General features: G+C 53.1%; 1 protein-coding gene across 5 annotated transcripts in view; it reads right to left on the bottom strand.

Moving 5' to 3' along the window:
• The window catches only part of LOC119977213 (cGMP-dependent 3',5'-cyclic phosphodiesterase), a 440,646-nt gene that overhangs the window by 148,523 nt on the left and 268,419 nt on the right, over window positions 1–23,704 (bottom strand). For all 5 annotated transcript variants that reach the window (XM_038817928.1, XM_038817926.1, XM_038817924.1 and 2 more), the window contains 5 exons: window positions 22,192–22,301; window positions 21,844–21,899; window positions 19,947–20,006; window positions 14,605–14,746; window positions 936–988 (listed from right to left, as the gene is read on the bottom strand). In XM_038817928.1, the coding sequence (XP_038673856.1) occupies window positions 936–988; window positions 14,605–14,746; window positions 19,947–20,006; window positions 21,844–21,899; window positions 22,192–22,301 (421 nt within the window). The remainder of the gene's footprint in view (window positions 1–935; window positions 989–14,604; window positions 14,747–19,946; window positions 20,007–21,843; window positions 21,900–22,191; window positions 22,302–23,704) is intronic.

Below are 23,704 nucleotides of genomic sequence, written 5' to 3'. Positions count from 1 at the left end.
AGAAGCCTGAAGATCCGCACATCCAGCCTTCCCTACCACCCGACCCCCCCCCCCCCCCCCCGGCCGGGACCGCTTACACATCCCTGCATCTCCGGTTCCGGCACTGCGCGGCAGGCATGTCCGTACAGTACCTCCTCCGGCCACTGCGGCGCTGTTGCTGCTGGGGCTGGAGAGCTATGGGCCAATCAGATTAGCCGGTAGATCACCCGAAGTGGCACTGCCTCCCGACTGAGGGGCAGACGTCCCTCCTCCTGTCAGCCAACACTCATTTGAGTGTATGTTGACTGAGGGGCAGCAGCCGGGGTGGGGGTATGTGGGGGCCGACTCCCCACCATCCTAAACATTCAGGCCACGACCTCTTCAACCACTTCCTCTCAGTCCCGAGGGTGCAGGCCACCAGGGGCAGGGGACTCATCAGGCTTCAGTCCCACTAGTTTTGCTAAACATTTTGCCCGAGTGATCTTGATTGTTTTAAGTTCCACAGTCCATTTGACCCCAGAGGATTCTAACGTCCTTGGATGCTTTTTGTTTCAATCCACTGCGAATACAGATGCAAAACATTTAGTCAAAGTCTCTGTCAGTTCCTGGTTTCCTCATTATTAATTCCCCAGTCTCAGGCTCTCAGGGAACAACGGTTACTCTCTTCCTTTTTATATATTTATCGAAGTTTTACTGCCTGTTTTTATAATTCTTGCAAGGTTTCTCTCATACTCCAATTTCTTTCATTATTTTAGTCTTCCTTTCACAGGATCGAAAACATTCCCAAACACCTGGTCAACACATCAAGTGAACAGGATAAAAATGGGGATCTTAAAAGAGGGCCAGAGGATTGAGCCCGTGGTAAGGACAGGAACCTGGCCAACCACACCCCAGCTTAACAGGTTACAAGATAACAGAAGAGAACGTAGATGGAAATGAGCTGTTTCAGGACTTACATAGTGAATGACCTTCAGTTGAAGAGACGAAGCATCAAGATCATAGAGATCACCTGGAAAACAGTTAAAGATTATCATTAACAACAACCAGCCCAGTGTGAACATCACAACTCAACACAACACCCCCAACACACACCCCCACACTGTCCCGACTCACACCCACACACTGTCCCAACTCACACTCACACACTGTCCCGACTCACACCCACACACTGTCCCAACTCACACTCACACACTGTCCCAACTCACACTCACACACCGTCCCGACTCACACCCACACTGTCCCAACTCACACCCCACACCCCCCAACACACACCCCCACACTGTCCCGGCTCACACCCACACACCCCCCAACACACACCCCCACACTGTCCCAACTCACACTCACACACTGTCCCAACTCACACCCACACACTGTCCCAACTCACACCCACACACTGTCCCAACTCACACCCACACACTGTCCCAACTCACACTCACACACTGTCCCAACTCACACCCCCACACTGTCCCCAACTCACACCCACACACTGTCCCAACTCACACTCACACACTGTCCCAACTCACACTCACACACTGTCCCAACTCACACCCAACACTGTCCCAACTCACACCCACACACTGTCCCAACTCACACTCACACACTGTCCCAACTCACACCCACACACTGTCCCAACTCACACCCACACACTGTCCCAACTCACACTCACACACTGTCCCAACTCACACCCACACACTGTCCCAACTCACACCCACACACTGTCCCAACTCACACTCACACACTGTCCCAACTCACACCCACACACTGTCCCAACTCACACCCACGCACTGTCCCAACTCACACCCACACTCTGTCCCAACTCACACCCCACACCCCCCAACACACACCCCCACACCCCAACTCACACCCACACACTGTCCCAACTCACACCCCACACCCCCAACACACACCCCCACACTGTCCCAACTCACACCCCACACCCCCAACTCACACCCACACACTGTCCCAACTCACACTCACACTGTCCCAACTCACACCCACACACTGTCCCAACACACACCCCCACACAATGTCCCAACTCACACCCCACACTGTCCCAACTCACACCCAAACACTGTCCCAACTCACACCCACACACCCCCCAACACACCCCCCCCCACACTGTCCCAACTCACACCCACACACTGTCCTGATTCACACCCACACACTGTCCCAACTCACACCCACACACTGTCCCAACTCACACCCACACACTGTCCCAACTCACACCCACACACTGTCCCAACTCACACTCACACACTGTCCCAACTCACACCCCCACACTGTCCCAACTTACACCCACACACCCCCCAACTTACACCCACACACTGTCCCAACTCACACCCACACACTGTCCCAACTCACACTCACACACTGTCCCAACTTACACCCACACACCCCCCACTCACACCCACACTGTCCCAACTCACACCCACACACTGTCCCAACTCACACCCACACACTGTCCCAACTCACACCACACACTGTCCCAATCACACTCACACACTGTCCCACTCACACCCACACACTGTCCCAACGCACACCAAACACTGGTCCCAACTCACACTCACCACACTGTCCCAACTCACACCCACACACTGTCCCAACTCACACCCACACACTGTCCCAACTCACACCACACACTGTCCCAACTCACACCACACACTGTCCCAACTCACACCCACACCCCCAATTCACACCCACACTCTGTCCCAACTCACACTCACAAACTGTTCCAACTCACACCCCACACCCCCCAACACACACCCCCACACCCCAACTCACACCCACACACTGTCCCAACTCACACCCCACACCCCCAACACACACCCCCACTGTCCCGACTCACACTCACACTGTCCCAACTCACACCCACACACTGTCCCAACTCACACCCCACACCCCCCAACACACCCCACACTGTCCCAACTCACACCCCCACACTGTCCCAACTCACACCCCCACACTGTCCCAACTCCCAACCCACACCCCCAACACACACCCCCACACTGTCCCAACTCACACACCCACACCCCAACTCACACCCCCACACTGTCCTGACTCACACCCACACACTGTCCCAACTCACACCCACACACCCCCCAACACACCCCCCCACACTGTCCCAACTCACCCCACACACTGTCCCAACTCACACCCACACACCCCCCAACACACCCCCCCACACTGTCCCAACAACCCCCCCACACTGTCCCAACTCACACCCACCCACAACACTGTCCTGATCACACCCACACACTGTCCCAACTCACCACACACTGTCCCAACTCACACTCCACACTGTCCCAACTCACACCCAAACACAGTCCCAACTCACACTCCACACCCCCCAACACACCCCCCCACACTGTCCCAACACCCCCCCCCCACACTGTCCCAACTCACACCCACACACTGTCCCAACTCACACTCCCACACTGTCCCAACTCACACCCACACACTGTCCCCAACTCACACCCACACACTGTCCCAACTCACACCCCACACTGTCCCAACTCACACACCACTGTCCCAACTCACACCCACACACTGTCCCAACTCACACCCCACACCCCCCAACACACCCCCCACACTGTCCCAACACACCCCCCCACACTGTCCCAACTCACACCCACACACTGTCCTGACTCACACCCACACACTGTCCCAACTCACACCACACTGTCCCAACTCACACCCCCACACTGTCCCAACTCACACCCACACACTGTCCCAACTCACACCACACACCCCCCAACTCACACCCACACACTGTCCCAACTCACACTCCCACACTGTCCCAACTCACACCACACACTGTCCCAACTCACACCCACACTGTCCCAACTCACACTCCCACACTGTCCCAATCACCCCACACTGTCCCGACTCACACCCACACACTGTCCCAACTCACACCCACACATTGTCCCAACTCACACCCACACACTGTCCTGACTCACACCCACACACCTGTCCCAACTCACACCCACACACTGTCCCAACTCACACACCCCACACACTGTCCCACCTCACACCCACACACTGTCCCAACTCACAAGACCCGACACACTGTCCCAACTCACACCCACACACTGTCCCAGACTCACACCCAACCACTGTCCCAACTCACACTCACCACACTGTCCCAACTCACACCACACAGCACTGTCCCCAACTCACACTCACACACTGTCCCAACTCACACCCCACACCCCCAAACACACACCCCCACACTGTCCCAACTCACACACTGTCCCAACACACACCCACACAACTGTCCCCAACTCACACCCACACATCTGTCCCAACTCACACCCACACACTGTCCAACTCACAAGCCCACACACCTGTCCCAACTCACACTCACCCACTGTCCCAACTCACACCCACACACTGTCCCAACTCACACTCACACACTGTCCCCACTCACACCCCACCACACTGTCCCAACTCACACCCACACACTGTCCCAAATCACACCCACACACTGTCCCAACACACACCCACACACTGTCCCAACTCACACCCACACACTGTCCCCAACTCACACTCCCCACTGTCCCAACTCACACCCCCACACTGTCCCAACTCACACCCACACACTGTCCCAACTCACACCCACACTGTCCCAACTCACACCCCACACCCCCAACTCACACCCCCACACTGTCCCAACTCACACCCACACACTGTCCCAACTCACACCACACACTGTCCCAAATAACAACCAACACTGTCCCAACTCACACTCACACACTGTCCCAACTCACACCACACACTGTCCCAACTCACAGCCCCACACTGTCCCAACTCACACCCACACACTGTCCCAACTCACAGCCCCACACTGTCCCAACTCACACCCACACACTGTCCCAAATCACACCCACACACTGTCCCAACACACACCCACACACTGTCCCAACTCACACCCACACACTGTCCCAACTCACACTCCACACCCCCACACTGTCCCAACACACACCCACACACTGTCCCAACTCACACCCAAACACAGTCCCAACTCACACTCCACACCCCCACACTGTCCCAACACACACCCACACACTGTCCCAACTCACACCCACACACTGTCCCAACTCACACCCACACACTGTCCCAACACACACCCCACACACTGTCCCAACTCACACCCAAACACAGTCCCAACTCACACTCCACACCCCCACACTGTCCCAACACACACCCACACACTGTCCCAACTCACACCCACACACTGTCCCAACTCACACCCACACACTGTCCCAACTCACACCCACACACTGTCCCAACTCACACCCACACACTGTCCCAACTCACACCCACACACTGTCCTGACTCACACCCACACACTGTCCCAACTCACACCCACACACCCCCCAACTCACACCCCACACCCCCCAACTCACACCCACACACCGTCCCGACTCACACCCACACACTGTCCCAACTCACACCCCCACACTCCCCAACTCACACACCCCCAACACACACCCCCAACTCACACTCACACACTGTCCCAACTCACACCCACACACTGTCCCAACTCACACACCCCCAACACACACCCCCAACTCACACCCACACACTGTCCCAAATCACACCCCCCAACTCACACCCCCACACTATCCCGACTCACACCCACACACTGTCCCAACTCACACCCACACACCCCCCAACACACCCCCCCACACTGTCCCAACACACCCCCCCACACTGTCCCCAACTCACACCCACACACTGTCCTGACTCACACCCACACACTGTCCCAACTCACACCCACACACTGTCCCAACTCACACCCACACACTGTCCCAACTCACACCCACACACTGTCCCAACTCACACCCACACACTGTCCCAACTCACACCCACACACTGTCCCAACTCACACCCACACACTGTCCCAACTCACACTCCCACACTGTCCCAACTCACACCCACACACTGTCCCAACTCACACTCCCACGCTGTCCCAACTCACACCCACACACTGTCCCAACTCACACCCACACACTGTCCCAACTCACACTCCCACACTGTCCCAACTCACACCCACACACTGTCCCAACTCACACCCACACACTGTCCCAACTCACACCCACACACTGTCCCAACTCACACCCACACACTGTCCCAACTCACACTCCCACACTGTCCCAACTCACACCCACACACTGTCCCAACTCACACTCCCACACTGTCCCAACTCACACCCACACACTGTCCCAACTCACACCCCACACACTGTCCCAACTCACACTCCCACACTGTCCCAACTCACACCCACACACTGTCCCGACTCACACCCACACACTGTCCCAACTCACACTCACACACTGTCCCAACTCACACCCACACACTGTCCCAACTCACACCCACACACTGTCCCAACTCACACCCACACACTGTCCCAACTCACACTCACACACTGTCCCAACACACACCCCACACCCCCCCAACACACACCCCCACACTGTCCCAACTCACACACTGTCCCAACACACACCCCACACACTGTCCCAACTCACACCCAAACACTGTCCCAACTCACACCCCACACCCCCAACACACACCCCCACACTGTCCCAACTCACACCCCACACCCCCAACTCACACCCCCACACTGTCCTGACTCACACCCACACACTGTCCCAACTCACACCCACACACCCCCCAACTCACACCCACACACTGTCCCAACTCACACCCACACACTGTCCCAACTCACACTCACACATTGTCCCAACTCACACCCCCACACTCCCCAACTCACACCCCCCACACTCCCCAACTCACACACCCCGACTCACACTCCCCGACTCACACTCACACACTGTCCCAACTCACACCCACACACTGTCCCAACTCACACACCCCCAACACACACCCCCAACACACACCCCCAACTCACACTCACACACTGTCCCAACTCACACCCACACACTGTCCCAACTCACACACCCCCAACACACACCCCCAACTCACACCCACACACTGTCCCAAATCACACCCCCCAACTCACACCCACACACTGTCCCAACTCACACCCACACACTGTCCCAACTCACACCCACACTCCCCAACTCACACCCACACACTGTCCCAACTCACACACACTGTCCCAAACTCACACCCCACACTGTCCCAACTCACCCCCCACACTGCCCAACTCACACCCAACACTGTCCCAACTCACACCCACACACTGTCCCAACTCACACCACACACTGTCCCAACTCACACCCACACACGTCCCAACTCACACCCACACACTGTCCAACTCACACCCCCACACTGTCCCAACTCACACCCACACACTGTCCCAACTCACACCCACACAGTCCCAACTCACACCCATCCCCCAACACACACCCACACACTGTCCCAATCACACCCCACACTGTCCCAACTCACCCACTGTCCCAACTCACACTCACACACTGTTCCAACTCACACCCACACACTGTCCCAACTCACACCCACACACTGTCCCAATAACATCACACACTGTCCCGACTCACACCACACACTGTCCCAACTCACACTCACACACTGTCCCAACTCACACCCACACACTGTCCCAACTCACACCCCCACCCCAATTCACACCCACACACTGTCCCAACTCACACCCACCACTGTCCCAACTCACACCCACACACTGTCCCAACTCACACCACACACTGTCCCAACTCACACCCAACACTGTCCCAACTCACACCCACACACTGTCCCAACTCACACCACACATGTCCCAACTCATCCCACGCACTGTGCCAACTCACACTCACACACTGTCCCAACTCACAGCCCCACACTGTCCCAAATCACACCCCCACACTGTCCCAACTCACACTCACACTGTCCCAACTCACACCCCACACACATTCCCAACTCACACCCCCACAAACACACCCCACACCCCAACTCACACCCACACACTGTCCCAACTCACACCCACACACTGTCCCAACTCACACCCACACACTGTCCCGACTCACACCCACACACTGTCCCAACTCACACCCACACACTGTCCCAACTCACACCCACACACTGTCCCAACTCACACCCACACTGTCCCAACTCACACCCCACACCCCTAACTCACACCCCCACACTGTCCTGACTCACACCCACACACTGTCCCAACTCACACCCACACACTGTCCCAACTCACACTCACACACTGTCCCAACTCACACTCACACACTCTCCCAACTCACACCCACACACTGTCCCAACTCACACCCAAACACTGTCCCAACTCACACCCCCACACTCCCCAACTCACACCCAACACTGTCCCAACTCACACCCCCACACTTCCCAACTCACACTCACACACTGTCCCAACTCACACCCACACACTGTCCCAACTCACACCCACACACTGTCCCAAATCACACCCCCCCAACTCACACCCCCACACTATCCCGACTCACACCCACACACTGTCCCAACTCACACCCACACACTGTCCCAACTCACACCCACACACTGTCCCAACTCACACCCACACTCCCCAACTCACACCCCCACACTGTCCCAACACACACCCCAACACACCCCCAACTCACACCCACACACTGTCCCAACTCACACCCACACACTGTCCCAACTCACACCACACACTGTCCCAACTCACACCCACACAGTCCCAACTCACACCCCATCCCCCCAACACACACCCACACACTGTCCCAACTCACACCCACACACTGTCCCAACTCACACACTGTCCCAACTCACACTCACACACTGTCCCAACTCACACCCACACACTGTCCCAACTCACACCCACACACTGTCCCAACTCACACTCACACACTGTCCCGACTCACGCCCCACACCCCAACTCACACTCACACACTGTCCCAACTCACACCCACACACTGTCCCAACTCACGCCCCACACCCCCAACTCACACTCACACACTGTCCCAACTCACACCCACACACTGTCCCAACTCACACCCCACACCCAATTCACACCCACACACTGTCCCAACTCACACCCACACACTGTCCCAACTCACACCCAAACACTGTCCCAACTCACACCCACACACTGTCCCAACTCACACCCAAACACTGTCCCAACTCACACCCACACACTGTCCCAACTCACACCCACACACTGTCCCAACTCACACCCACGCACTGTGCCAACTCACACTCACACACTGTCCCAACTCACAGCCCCACACTGTCCCAACTCACACCCCCACACTGTCCCAACTCACACTCACACACTGTCAAAACTCACACCCACACACATTCCCAACTCACACCCCCCAACACACACCCCCACACCCCCAACTCACACCCACACACTGTCCCAACTCACACCCACACACTGTCCCAACTCACACCCACACACTGTCCCAACTCACACCCACACACTGTCCCAACTCACCCCCCACACTGTCCCAACTCACACCCACACACTGTCCCATCTCACACCCACACACTGTCCCAACTCACACCCACACACTGTCCCAACTCACACACTGTCCCAACTCACACTCACACACTGTCCCAACTCACACCCACACACTGTCCCAACTCACACCCACACACTGTCCCAACTCACACTCACACACTGTCCCGACTCACACCCACACACTGTCCCAACTCACACTCACACACTGTCCCAACTCACACCCACACACTGTCCCAACTCACACCCACACACTGTCCCAACTCACGCCCCACACCCCCAACTCACACTCACACACTGTCCCAACTCACACCCACACACTGTCCCAACTCACACCCCACACCCCCAATTCACACCCACACACTGTCCCAACTCACACCCACACACTGTCCCAACTCACACCCACACACTGTCCCAACTCACACCCACACACTGTCCCAACTCACACCCACACACTGTCCCAACTCACACCCACGCACTGTGCCAACTCACACTCACACACTGTCCCAACTCACAGCCCCACACTGTCCCAACTCACACTCACACACTGTCCCAACTCACACCCACACACTGTCCCAACTCACACCCCCAACTCACACCCACACACTGTCCCAACTCACACCCACACACTGTCCCAACTCACACCCACACACTGTCCCGACTCACACCCACACACTGTCCCAACTCACACCCACACACTGTCCCAACTCACACCCACACACTGTCCCAACTCACACCCCCACACTCCCCAACTCACACCCAACACCCCCAACTCACACCCACACACTGTCCCAACTCACACCCACACACTGTCCCAACTCACACCCACACTGTCCCAACTCATACCCCACACCCCCAACTCACACCCACACACTGTCCAAACTCACACCCCTACCCACCCACCTCACTGTCTCATCAATGACTCCAGGGGCTTTGGGTTTAAATAAGGGATCCAATGGTATTATTCCCAAGTTTGCTGATGACTCAAAACCTGGGATTGTGAGATTGAGGTGGGTGTTTGGGGTCTTCAAGGTTATTCAGACAAGTTGAGTGAGTGGGAAAATACATGGCAGATGGAGCATAATGTGGATAAATGTGGAGCTATCCAGTTTGGAAGATGACACAGAATGGCAGGGTATTGTTTAATTGGAGACAGATTCGGGAATGTTGATGTCCAGAGGGACCTGATGTCCTTCTGCACTGGAATCACAGAATGTACAGGGCAGAAGGAGGCCATTCGGCCCATCGTGTCTGGACCTACCCTTAGAAAGAGCACGCGACTTAAACCCACGCCTCCACCCTATCCCCGTAACCCAGTAACCACTCCACTTAACATTCTGGACACTGAGGGCAATTTATCATGGCCAGTCCACCTAACCTGCACGTCTTAGGACTGTGGGAGGAAACCGGAGCACCCGGAGGAAACCCACGCACACACAGGGAGAGAACGTGCAGACTCCGCACAGACAGTGACCCAGCGGGGAATCGAACCTGGGACCCTGGAGCTGCGAGGCAGCAGGGCTAACCGCTGTGCCACCGTGCAGTTAGGAAGGCAAACGGAATGTTGGCTTTCATTGTAGGAGGACCGCGTGCAGGAGCACGGATGTCATCCTGCAGTTGTACAGGGTCTTGGTGAGACCACAGCTGGAGTGTTGTGTGCAGCCCTGTTCCCCCATCTATGAAAAGGTACACCTGCCGTGGAGGTAGAGCAGCGAAGGCTCACCTGACTGAATTCTGGGATGGCCGGATTGTTGTAGGAGGAGAGATATTATTGGAGTTTAGAAGAATTAAGGTGGATCTAACAGGGCTGGACAGACTGATGTTGGGACGCTGTTTCCTCTGGGCTGGGGGTCAAGAACAAGGGGTCACAGTCTCAGGATACGGGGTGGGACATTTAGGACTGAGATGAGGAGAAACCTCTGCATCCAGAAGGTGGGGAACGTGTGGAATTCACTGCCACAGAAAGCTTTGGAAACCGAGACACTGAATATATTTGAGAAGGAAATAGACAGATCTCTAGATTCTAATAGGTGTCAAGGTGTATGGGGAGAGCACAGGAGGATGGTGTTGAGATACGGATCAGCTTTGATCATACTGAATGGTAGAGCAGACTCGATGGGCCGAATGGCCTACTCCTGCTCCTATTTTTATTTCACAATGCAGGTACAGCATGGGGTTCGATACAGAGTAAAGCTCCCTCTGCACTCTCCCCATCAAACACTCCCAGGGCAGGTACAGCATGGGGTTAGATACAGAGTAAAGCTCCGTCTACACTGTCCCCATCAAACACTCCCAGGACAGGTACAGCATGGGGTTCGATACAGAGTAAAGCTCCCTCTACACTGTCCCCATCAAACACTCCCAGGACAGGTACAGCACGGGGTTAGATACAGAGTAAAGCTCCCCCTCCACTGTCCTCATCAAACACTCCCAGGACATATACAGCACGGGGTTAGATACAGAGTAAAGCACCCTCCACACTGTCCCCATCAAACACTCCCAGGACAGGGACAGAACGGGGTTAGATATAGAGTAAAGCTCCCTCTACACTGCCCCCATCAAACACTCCCAGGACAGGTACAGCACGGGGTTAGATACAGAGTAAAGCTCCCTCTACACTGTCCCCATCAAACACTCCCAGGACAGGTACAGCATGGGGTTCGATACAGAGTAAAGCTCCCTCTACACTGTCCTCATCAAACACTCCCAGGACAGGTACAGCACGGGGTTAGATACAGAGTAAAGCTCCCTCTACACTGGCCCATCAAACACTCCCAGGACAGGTACAGCACGGGGTTAGATACAGAGTAAAGCTCCCTCTGCACTGCCCCCATCAACACTCCCAGGACATATACAGCACGGGGTTAGATACAGAGTAAAGCTCCCTCTACACTGCCCCCACCAAACACTCCCAGGACATATACAGCACGGGGTTAGATACAGAGTAAAGCTCCCTCTGCACTGCCCCATCAAACACTCCCAGGACATATACAGCACGGGGTTAGATACAGAGTAAAGCTCCCTCGACACTGTCCCCATCAAACACTCCCAGGACAGGTACAGCACGGGGTTAGATACAGAGTAAAGCTCCCTCTACACTGTCCCCATCAAACACTCCCAGGACAGGTACAGCACGGGGTTAGATACAGTGTAAAGCTCCCTCTACACTGCCCCATCAAACACTCCCAGGACAGGTACAGCACGAGGTTAGATACAGAGTAAACCTCCCTCTACACTGTCCCCATCAAACACTCCCAGGACAGGTACAGCACGAGGTTAGATACAGAGTAAAGCTCCCTCTACACTGTCCCCATCAAACACTCCCAGGACAGGTACAGCACGGGGTTAGATACAGGGTAAAGCTCCCTCTACACTGTCCCCCATCAAACACTCCCAGGACAGGTACAGCACGGGGTTAGATACAGAGTAAAGCTTCCTCTCCCTCATCAAATCAAACACTCCCAGGACAGGTACAGCACGGGGTTAGATACAGAGTAAAGCTCCCTCTACACTGTCCCCATCAAACACTCCCAGGACAGGTACAGCACGGGGTTAGATACAGAGTAAAGCTCCCTCTACACTGTCCCCATCAAACACTCCCAGGACAGGTACAGCACGGGGTTAGATACAGTGTAAAGCTCCCTCTACACTGCCCCATCAAACACTCCCAGGACAGGTACAGCACGAGGTTAGATACAGAGTAAACCTCCCTCTACACTGTCCCCATCAAACACTCCCAGGACAGGTACAGCACGAGGTTAGATACAGAGTAAAGCTCCCTCTACACTGTCCCCATCAAACACTCCCAGGACAGGTACAGCACGGGGTTAGATACAGGGTAAAGCTCCCTCTACACTGTCCCCCATCAAACACTCCCAGGACAGGTACAGCACGGGGTTAGATACAGAGTAAAGCTTCCTCTCCCTCATCAAATCAAACACTCCCAGGACAGGTACAGCACGGGGTTAGATACAGAGTAAAGCTCCCTCTACACTGTCCCCATCAAACACTCCCAGGACAGGTACAGCACAGGGTTAGATACAGAGTAAAGCTCCCTCTACACTGTCCCCATCAAACACTCCCAGGACAGGTACAGCACGGGGTTAGATACAGAGTAAAGCTCCCTCTACACTGTCCCCATCAAACACTCTGAGCTCATCCTGAAGCAGGATTCCACATGAGGCAAGCGAGGGAACTCTGACAGAGGCACCCAGCACATACCACCCAGCCCCCAGCACATACCACACAGCACCCAACACATACCACACAGCACATACCACCCAGCACATACCACCCAGCACCCAGCACATACCACACAGCACCCAGCACATACCACACAGCACATACCACACAGCACCCAGCACATACCACCCAGCACATACCACCCAGCACCCAGCACCCAGCACATACCTCACAGCACCCAGCACATACCACACAGCACATACCACCCAGCACCCAGCACATACCTCACAGCACCCAGCACATACCACCCAGCACCCAGCACATACCACACAGCACCCAGCACATACCACCCAGCACCCAGCACATACCACCCAGCACCCAGCACATACCACACAGCACCCAGCACATACCACACAGCACCCAGCACATACCACCCAGCACCCAACAGATACCACCCAGCACCCAGCACATACCACACAGCACCCAGCACATACCTCACAGCACCCAGCACATACCACACAGCACCCAGCACATACCTCACAGCACCCAGCACATACCACCCAGCACCCAGCACATACCACCCAGCACCCAGCACATACCACACAGCACCCAGCACATACCACACAGCACCCAGCACATACCACCCAGCACCCAACACATACCACCCAGCACCCAGCACATACCACACAGCACCCAGCACATACCTCACAGCACCCAGCACATACCACACAGCACCCAGCACATACCTCACAGCACCCAGCACATACCTCACAGCACCCAGCACATACCACCCAGCACCCAGCACATACCACACAGCACCCAACACATACCACCCAGCACCCAGCACATACCACCCAGCACCCAGCACATACCACCCAGCACCCTGCACATACCACCCAGCACCCAGCACATACCACCCAGCATCCAGCACATACCTCACAGCACCCAGCACATACCACCCAGCACCCAGCACATACCACCCAGCACCCAGCACATACCGCACAGATCGAGAATTTTGCGGTCCAGCTCATTGAAAGCATCTGGTGGTTCTGAGTCCACTGTGTATTTATGATGTAAACCAACATGGCTCCAGCTGAGGGGGTTAAGGAGGCGCTGAACTCGCTTGCAGGTCGCAGAAATCTGCCACAGAGAGAGAGGTCGAAACAGATCATCAGTGACTGAAGTACTTGATAAAACCTCACAGTAAGATACAGGGTCTAATAACATAACTGTCCTGAACTGGGCTCGTGTTGAATCAGGCCAGTGAGGAGTCTGGCTTTACACCTTGGGGACCAGCATTGGATTAAGTGGGCCATCTCGGAACAAAGAACAAAGAACAAAGAAAAGTACAGCACAGGAACGGGCCCTTCAGCCCTCCAAGCCTGCGCCGACCATGCTGCCTGTCTAAACTAAAATCTTCTACACTTCCGGGGTCCGTATCCCTCTATTCCCATCCTATTCATGTATTTGTCAAGATGCTCCTTAAATGTCACTATCGTCCCTGCTTCCACCACCTCCTCCGGCAGCGAGTTCCAGGTACCCACTACCCTCTGTGTAAAATACTTGCCTCGTACATCTCCTCTAAACCTTGCCCCTCGCACCTTAAACCTATCCCCCCCCCCCTCCCCTAGTAATTGACCCCTCTACCCTGGGAAAAAGCCTCTGACTATCCACTCTGTCTATGCCCCTCATAATTTTGTAGACCTCTATCACGTTGCCCCTAAACCTCCGTCGTTCCAGTGAGAACAAACCGAGTTTATTCAACCTCTCCTCATAGCTAATGCCCTCCATACCAGGCAACATCCTGGTAAATCTCTTCTGCACCCTCTCTAAAGCCTCCACATCCTTCTGGTCGTGTGGCGACCAGAATTGAACACTATACTCCCAAGTGTGGCCTAGCTAAGGTTCTATACAGCTGCAACATGACTTGCCAATTCTTATATTCAATGCCCCGGCCAATGAAGGCAAGCATGCCGTATGCCTTCTTGACTACCTTCTCCACCTGTGTTGCCCCTTTCAGTGACCTGTAGACCTGTACACCTAGATCTCTCTGACTGTCAATACTCTTGAGGGTTCTACCATTCACTGTATATTCCCTACCTGCATTAGACATTCCAAAATGCATTACCTCACATTTGTCCGGATTAAACTCCATCTGCCATCTCTCCGCCCAACGTTCTAAATCCTGCTGTATCCTCTGACAATCCTCATCGCTATCCGCAATTCCACCAACCTTTGTGTCGTCTGCAAACTGACTAATCAGACCAGTTACATTTTCCTCCAAATCCACTGCCCTACCTGCATCAATCATCTTTGTGACCTCTTCGAAAAACTCTATCAAGTTAGTGAGACACGACCTCCCCTTCACAAAATCGTGCTGCCTCTCACTAATACGTCCACTTGCTTCCAAATGGGAGTAGATCCTGTCTCGAAGAATTCTCTCCAGTAATTACCCTACCACTGATGTAAGGCTCACCGGCCTGTAGTTCCCTGGATTATCCTTGCTACCCTTCTTAAACAAAGGAATAACATTCCCTATTCTCCAGTCCTCCGGGACATCACCTGAAGACAGTGAGGATCCAAAGATTTTTGTCAAGGCCTCAGCAATTTCCTCTCTAGCCTCCTTCAGTATTCTGGGGTAGATCCCATCAGGCCCTGGGGACTTATCTACCTTAATATTTTTCAAGACACCCCACACCTCATCTTTTTGGATCTCAATGTGACCCAGGCTATCTACACACCCTTCTCCAGACTCAACATCCACCAATTCCTTCTCTTTGGTGAATACTGATGCGAAGTATTCAATTAGTACCCTGCCCATTTCCTCTGGCTCCACACATAGATTCCCTTGCCTATCCTGCAGTGGGCCAACCCTTTCCCTGGCTAGCCTCTTGTGGTGAATGTAATATATATATGTATATATGATAATTCACACTATCTTTGTAAGCGCAGTAGCGCTATCCTACCACTAGGGGGAGTAGCTCTGGGAGTACTCAGGAACTTGTACTGGGCTCCACCCTTGACTCCGCCCATGACTCCTCCCCCTAGTGCAGCTGTATAATACCCTTGTCCAGAGTCAGCCTGAGTTCACTAAGAGATCATCAACGGGTAACAGGCTGGCTCTGAAGTAAGTCGATTAAAGCCTAGATTCATATCGGAAACGCGTGTCTGGTGAATTGATGGTTCCATCACCTCTTGCTTTTTATGTATGTGTAAAAAGCCTTGAGATTTCCTTAACTCTATTTGCCAATGACTTTTCGTGACCCCTTCTAGCCCTCCTGACTCCTTGCTTAAGTTCCTTCCTACTTTCCTTATATTCCACACAGGCTTCGTCTGTTCCCAGCCTTCTAGCCCTGACAAATGCCTCCTTTTTCTTTTTGACACCATCTCCATGGCCCTGCACTGTACCCGGGAACACCTAGATAATAAATTAGCCTTCCCCCAATTTAGCACATTCACCCTGGGACCACTCTTATCCTTGTCCACCAGCACTTTCAAACTTACTGAATTGTGGTCACTGTTCCCAAAATGCTCCCCTACTGAAACTTCTACCACTTGGCCGGGGTCATTGCCCAATACCAGGTCCAGTACAGCCCCTTCCCTAGTTGGACTATCTACATATTGTTTTAAGAAGCCCTCCTGGATGCTCCTTACAAACTCTGCCCCGTCCAAGCCCCGAGCACTAAGTGAGTCCCAGTCAACATTGGGGAAGTTGAAGTCTCCCATCACAACAACCCTGTTGTTTTTACTCCTTTCCAAATTCTGTCTATATCTGCTCCTCTATCTCCCGCTGGCTGTTGGGAGGCCTGTAGTAAACCCCCAACATTGTGACTGCAGCCTTCTTATTCCTGATCTCTACCCATATACCCTCGCTGCCCTCTGAGGTATCCTCCCGTAGTACAGCTGTGATATTCTCCCTAACCAGTAGCGCAACTCTGCCACCCCTTTTACATCCCCCTCTATCCCACCTGAAACATCTAAATCCTGGAACGTTTAGCTGCCAATCCTGTCCTTCCCTCAACCAGGTCTCTGTAATGGCAACAACATCACAGTTCCAAGTACTAATCCAAGCTCTAAGTTCATCTGCCTTACCTGTTATACTTCTTGCATTAAAACATATGCACTTCAGGCCACCAGACCCGCTGTTTTCAGCAACATCTCCCTGTCTGCTCTTCCTCAGAGCCATACTGGCCCTATTCCCTAGTTCTCCCTCAATGTTTTCACCTTCGGAGTTCAAAGGTTAGTGTCTAGACTGACACGCCCTGCGCAGGACTGAATGAGTGATGAATGGTGGGAGGTGATGTCTCTCAGTTGATGCCCTGTCACTCTCTCATGTTTATGGGAAAGAGCCCATGCTATTTTGAAGAAGAGTTGGTGTGAGTATTGGAGTGAGTATTCCCCCCTGTCCTGGGCTACTCTCTGTCCCTCTACCAAGATTATCAATGCGTTTCGGGAGAAAATAGACAACCAGGTGAGGGGAATGGAATAGGTGGTCACAACGGCACATTTGGCTAAAAAATGTTGGAAGGAAGCACGATTGGGCGATGAACGTTACATCTGACTGGCTTATTGACCATCCCTACTTGCATCTCGGATGTCTCAAAGCTCTTTAAACCAATTGAGAATGTTTGAATAGTCACTGTTGGAATCTTGGAAGCAATTTGCTCACAGCAAGCTCCCTGGAAGAACAATGCCATCTTGACCAGTGACGCTGGCTGAGTGATGCAGATAACAAACGTCTCTGCTCTTCTTTGAATCATTGCATCCACCTGGGAGGGAGTATGAATCAAGGCTTAACGCTGACCTCCAAAAAATGGCACCTCCCTCAGTACCAGGCCGAAGGGAGATAGTTGTGGCTTTTGTGGTTGTTAGAGGTCAATCATTACAGCCGCCATAAGAATACTTCAGGGGCTCAACCGAACCATCTTCAGCTGCTTCATCAATCTCCTTCCTTCCATCATTAGGGCAGAAGTGGGGATGTTTGCGGATCACTGCACAATGTTCAGCACTATTCCTCAGATAATGAACCATCAGATAACGACCATCATCCCTGTACCAAAGAAAAGCCAAGCAACGTGCCTTAATGGCTATCGTCCAGTGGCTCTGACATCCATCATCATGAAGTGCTTCGAAAGGTTAGTCATGGCACGAATCAACTCCAGCCTCCCGGATTGCCTTGATCCACTACAGTTCGCCTACCGCTGCAACAGGTCCACGGCAGACGCCATCTCCATGGCCCTGCACTCTTTCCTCGCTGGGGCAACACACTGGAACTCCCTCCCTAACAGCACTGTGGGTGTACCCACACCACACTGCAGCGATTCAAGAAGGCGGCTCACCACTGCCTTCTCAAGGGTAGTTGGATTGGATTGGATTGGATTGGATTGGACTGGATTGGATTTGTTTATTGTCATGTGTACCGAGGTACAGTGAAAAGTATTTTCTGCGAGCAGGTCAGCAGATCACTAAGTATATGAAATGAAAAGGAAATAAAAGAAAATACATAATAGGGCAACACAAGGTTCACAATGTAACTACATAACACTGGCTTCGGATGAAGCATATAGGGGTGTAGTGTTAATGAGATCAGTCCATAAGAGGGTCGTTTAGGAGTCTGGTGACAGCGGGGAAGAAGCTGTTTTTGAATCTGTTCGTGCGTGTTCTCAGACTTTCGTATCTCCTGCCCGATGGAAGAAGTTGGAAGAGTGAGTAAGCCGGGCGGGAGGGATCTTTGATTATGCTGCCCACTTTCCCCTGGCAGCGGGAGGTGTAGATGGAGTCAATGGATGGGAGGCAGGTTCGTGTGATGGACTGGGCAGTGTTCACGACTCTCTGAAATTCCTTGCGTTCCTGGGCCGAACAGTTGCCATACCAGGCTGTGATGCAGCCCGATAGGATGCTTTCCATGGTGCATCTGTGAAAGTTGGTAAGGGTTAATGTGGACATGCCGAATTTCCTTAGTTTCCTGAGGAAGTCTAGGCGCTGTTGTGCTTTCTTAGTGGTAGCGTCGACGTGGGTGGACCAGGACAGAACTTTGGCGATGTGCACCCCCAGGAATTTGAAGCTGTCAACCATCTCCACCTCGGCCCCGTTGATGCTGACAGGGGTGTGTACAGTACTTTGCTTCCTGAAGTCAATGTCCAGCTCTTTAGTTTTGCTGGCAACAGTTAGGGCAACACTTTCGTCCCTGGAATGAATTATAAAATGCTGCACTGGACATGCCAGCCTGGGTTATAGGCTTGAACCTAGAACCTTCTGATCCTCAGTGAGCCATGCTGGGGGGGTTGGGGGGGGGTTGGGTGTTTAAGGGGTTGGGCAATATCGATGATCCCATACTCACATGTTTTTCTAGTAGGTTGAGCGATGGTTCGTCAGAAGTGTCCAGCTGGCCACAATAAACCTGGGGGAAAAATTAATGACAAGGAAAAGGTTAAAAAAAATTATACTTGGAGATGATCATCAGTGTCATTCTTGCGATGCGGTGTGTAGCATCCCAGTCTCTGTATCTGAAGCTATGGGTTCAAATCCCCCCCCCCCCCGCCACCAGAGCCTGATGGCCGAGGTAGGTGCTTTAGTTATGCAGCCAACCAGATTGACTGTCAACCTGCGAAATCCTTCCAAACATGCCAATGACTGGCGGGAAGAGCGGGAGAGGCTCCTGGTCAGCCAGACTTGATGGGAGTATCAGCCCCTCAAGCTTTCAGCCTCTGGTGACAGATTTGCACCTTGTTCCAGGAATATCTAGCTGCAAAATAGACAAAAGCCCATCGTTAATTGCCCTTGTACTAAGTGGTTTTGCTAGGCCACATGAGTGGCACGGTGGCACAGTGGTTAGCACTGCTGCCTCACAGCGCCAGTGTCCCGGGTTCAATTCCTACCTCGCGTGACTGTGTGGAGTCTGCACGTTCTCCCCATGTGTGCGTGGGTTTCCTCCGGGTGCTCCGGTTTCTTCCCACAGACCAAAGATGTGCAGGTTAGGTGGGGTTATGGGGTTAGGGTGGGGGACGTTGGCCTAGATAGGGTGCCCTGTCGAGGGTCGCTGCAGACACGATGGGCCGAATGGCCTCCTTCTGCGCTGGAGGATGCTATGTTGTCAGAGGGCTCTTAAGAGTCAACCAAATCGTCATATCAGACTCGAAAGGCTAACTCTGTTTCTGTCTCCACAGACGCTGCCAACCTTGCTGACCTTTTCTAGAATTTTCTGTTTTAGTTTCCGGCCTCCAACGTCTGCAGTTTTTTTGCTTTTATATAAAAGTCAACCACATTGCTGTGGGTTTGGAGTCACATGTAGGCCAGACCGGGTAAGGGTGGCAGATTTCCTTCCCTAAAGGACATTAGTGACCCAGATGGGTTTTTACAACAATTGATAATAGTTTCATGGTCACCATCACTGAGACTAGCTTTATATTCCAGAGTTATTAATTAATTCCACCAGCTCCTGGGGTGTGATTTGCACCCACATCCCCAGAGCATTATTCCAGGGCCCCTGGATTATTAAATTGTGAACTGCATTAACACCACAGCACAGTCTCCCCACAATGAAGACTGGGTAGTCCATATTGTCGAGCTGGAGTATTTTGGGTGATATAAACACAGAACAATTTCCAGGGAGGAGTCAGTCTTCAGCAGAGGAATGGGAAAAGTATGAATGGTTTTCTCATCTCCTTCCCCAGCTCTGTCTCTCTCTCCCTCTTCCTCCCTCCCGCTTTCTCCTGCCTTCTCCCTCTTTCCCTCTCTCTCACTCTCCCTCCTCCTCTCTCGCTCCCTCCCCCTCTCTTTCCCTCCCCCTCTCTCTCTCTCTCACTCCCTCCCTCTCTATCCCACCCCTCTTTCCCTCCCTTGCTCTCCCTCCCCTCTTTCTCTCTCCCCCTCTCTCTCCCTCTCTCTCTATCCCTCCCCCTCTCGCTCCAACTCTTCCTCTCTCCGTTTCTCTCCCCTCTCTCTCTCCCATCCTCCCTCGCTATCCCTCCACCCTCTCTAACCCTCCCTCTCTCTCCCCCTCTCTCTCTCCCTCCCCCTCTCTCTCCTTCCCCACCTCTCCCTTTCTCTCCTCTCTCTTTCTATCTCTCCCTCTCTCTTTCTATCTCTCCCCCCTCCCCCCCCCCTCTCTATCTCTCTCTCTCTCCCTTTCTCTCCCCCTCTCCCTCCCTCCTCTCTCTCCCTCGCTGTCTCCCTGCGGGATGAACAACTCACGCACAAAGGAGCAGAAACCCGTGATGACGGAGATTCCCGCTTACCAAAATCACAGCGATCACTCTCCCTCCCTCCTCGTCTGCCACCGGCATGATGATCACTGCCAGAGAGAAGACAAAAAATGAAAGGTGATTTACTTCCTCCACCCAACACCTGGTCAGTGGGGGCAAGTGGCCAATGGGGGCGGGGGATGGGGTGGGCGGATTCAGGGAGGAAAAGAGGAAAGAAGGGACCAAGAGGGGGGGGAAGCGAAGGACATAAGTCGGGGTTTGGGAAGCTGGGAGTGGGTGAGCAGGTAGATGGGAAAGGGGTGCGGAAGGGGTAGGGGTGGGAGGATAAGTGAGAGATATGGGGTCGGAGAGGTGGAGATGATTGGGAAGTGCGGAATGAACCTTGTTTGTCGCTTGGCAAAGGTGCCGCCAGATGTTTCATCCTGGGCACCAGCACGTCCGTCTTGTGCAGCCCGTTACACTCGATCCTCTGCTTGGTAATTACTGCCTCCCTGTAAGAGCAAAAATGCATCCATTCAAAACACTGCAGCCAATAAACTGACCCAGCACTCCCAGTGCAGCCTGAGGCGCTGCTGCATTCTCTGAGGAGCCGCCTCTCATGTGAGAAGTGTGATGCCCTTTGAGTTGCTAAATTCAGGATGGACGGAGCAGTGTTCACAAAGACCACAAAATAGCTTCAACTTGAGCAAAGCTATAAATTTATGAACACAACTAATTTGGATTCAACACGTACTCCTAAATAATACACAGTTGATAATTGGCATATAATCTACACTCACCTACAACTAATCTCTACACTATTATAAACTATGATCTGCTCTTACTCACACTATATATACCTCATTCTTTCTCTCGCTAACTCCTTCACTTCTCTCCCCCAAGGCTTAGCATCAGTGTCTTATATACTTGCAACTGCAGCTCCATCTAGTGGCTGATCTAGACATTTCATTAGCCCTTGCAGTTCTTACATTTATGATAATACCACAAGATGATAGACCAAGGTCCAGTCTGCCCTCTCCCCTCGCCTCCTAATGCCTCGATTTTGGAGAGGGGCAGGCCAGTTCTCCATCACCTCTGGGATCAATAACATTGGGGTAACGACTAGAGACAAAAGCTATTTTTCAGCTGGCAGTACGTAATGAGGCAGGTTTAACTAAGCACTGAGTAAAAGGTGCTCAGGAAAAAGTAATCATAATAGAATTTAATTTCATATTACGTCTGAGAGTGACACACTCCATCTGAAACTGAAATGGAGCCGATTACATAGGGATGGGGGAGAGTTGGCTAAGGCCGATTGGGGAAGTTGATTCTCAGGTGCGGCCACACAGAAGCAGTGGGAAACATTTGAGGAAATCATTCAAGATGTTCAACAAAAATATGTTCCACTAATAAAAAACAACATTCAGCCAGAAAGAACTGCTCAGGCAGTTAGGTAGATTTAGGACTGAGATTAGGAGGAACCTCTTCACCCAAAGGGTTGTGAATCTGAGGAATTCTCTGCCCAGTGAAGCAGTTGAGGCTCCTTCATGTTTTCAAGGTAAAGATGGGGGAATAAAGGGTTATGGTGTCTGGGCGGGAAAGTGGAGCTGAGTCCACAAAAGATCAGCCATGATCTCATTGAATGGCGGAGCAGGCTCGAGGGGCCAGATGGCCTACTCCAGCTCCGAATGTTCTTATCACAGACTTGTTCCAGCTCAGGCGGTGGCCGTTCGGCCCATCGTGTCTGCACCGGCTCGCCAAACGAGCATCATGACTTGGTGCCGTTCCCCTGCCTTATCCCTGCACCCCTGCCCAGTGTTTGTATTTAAATAATCCTTTCACGCCCTCCTGAAAGCCTCGACTGAATCCGCCTCCACTTCCAGGCCGTGCATTCCAGACCCAACCACTCGCCGGG

Source organism: Scyliorhinus canicula, chromosome 14 (genome assembly GCF_902713615.1).
Source record: "Scyliorhinus canicula chromosome 14, sScyCan1.1, whole genome shotgun sequence".
Lineage (NCBI taxonomy): Eukaryota > Metazoa > Chordata > Chondrichthyes > Carcharhiniformes > Scyliorhinidae > Scyliorhinus > Scyliorhinus canicula.
The sequence above is the reverse complement of the archived record's forward strand: the minus strand, read 5'-3'. Positions and strand labels throughout refer to the sequence as shown.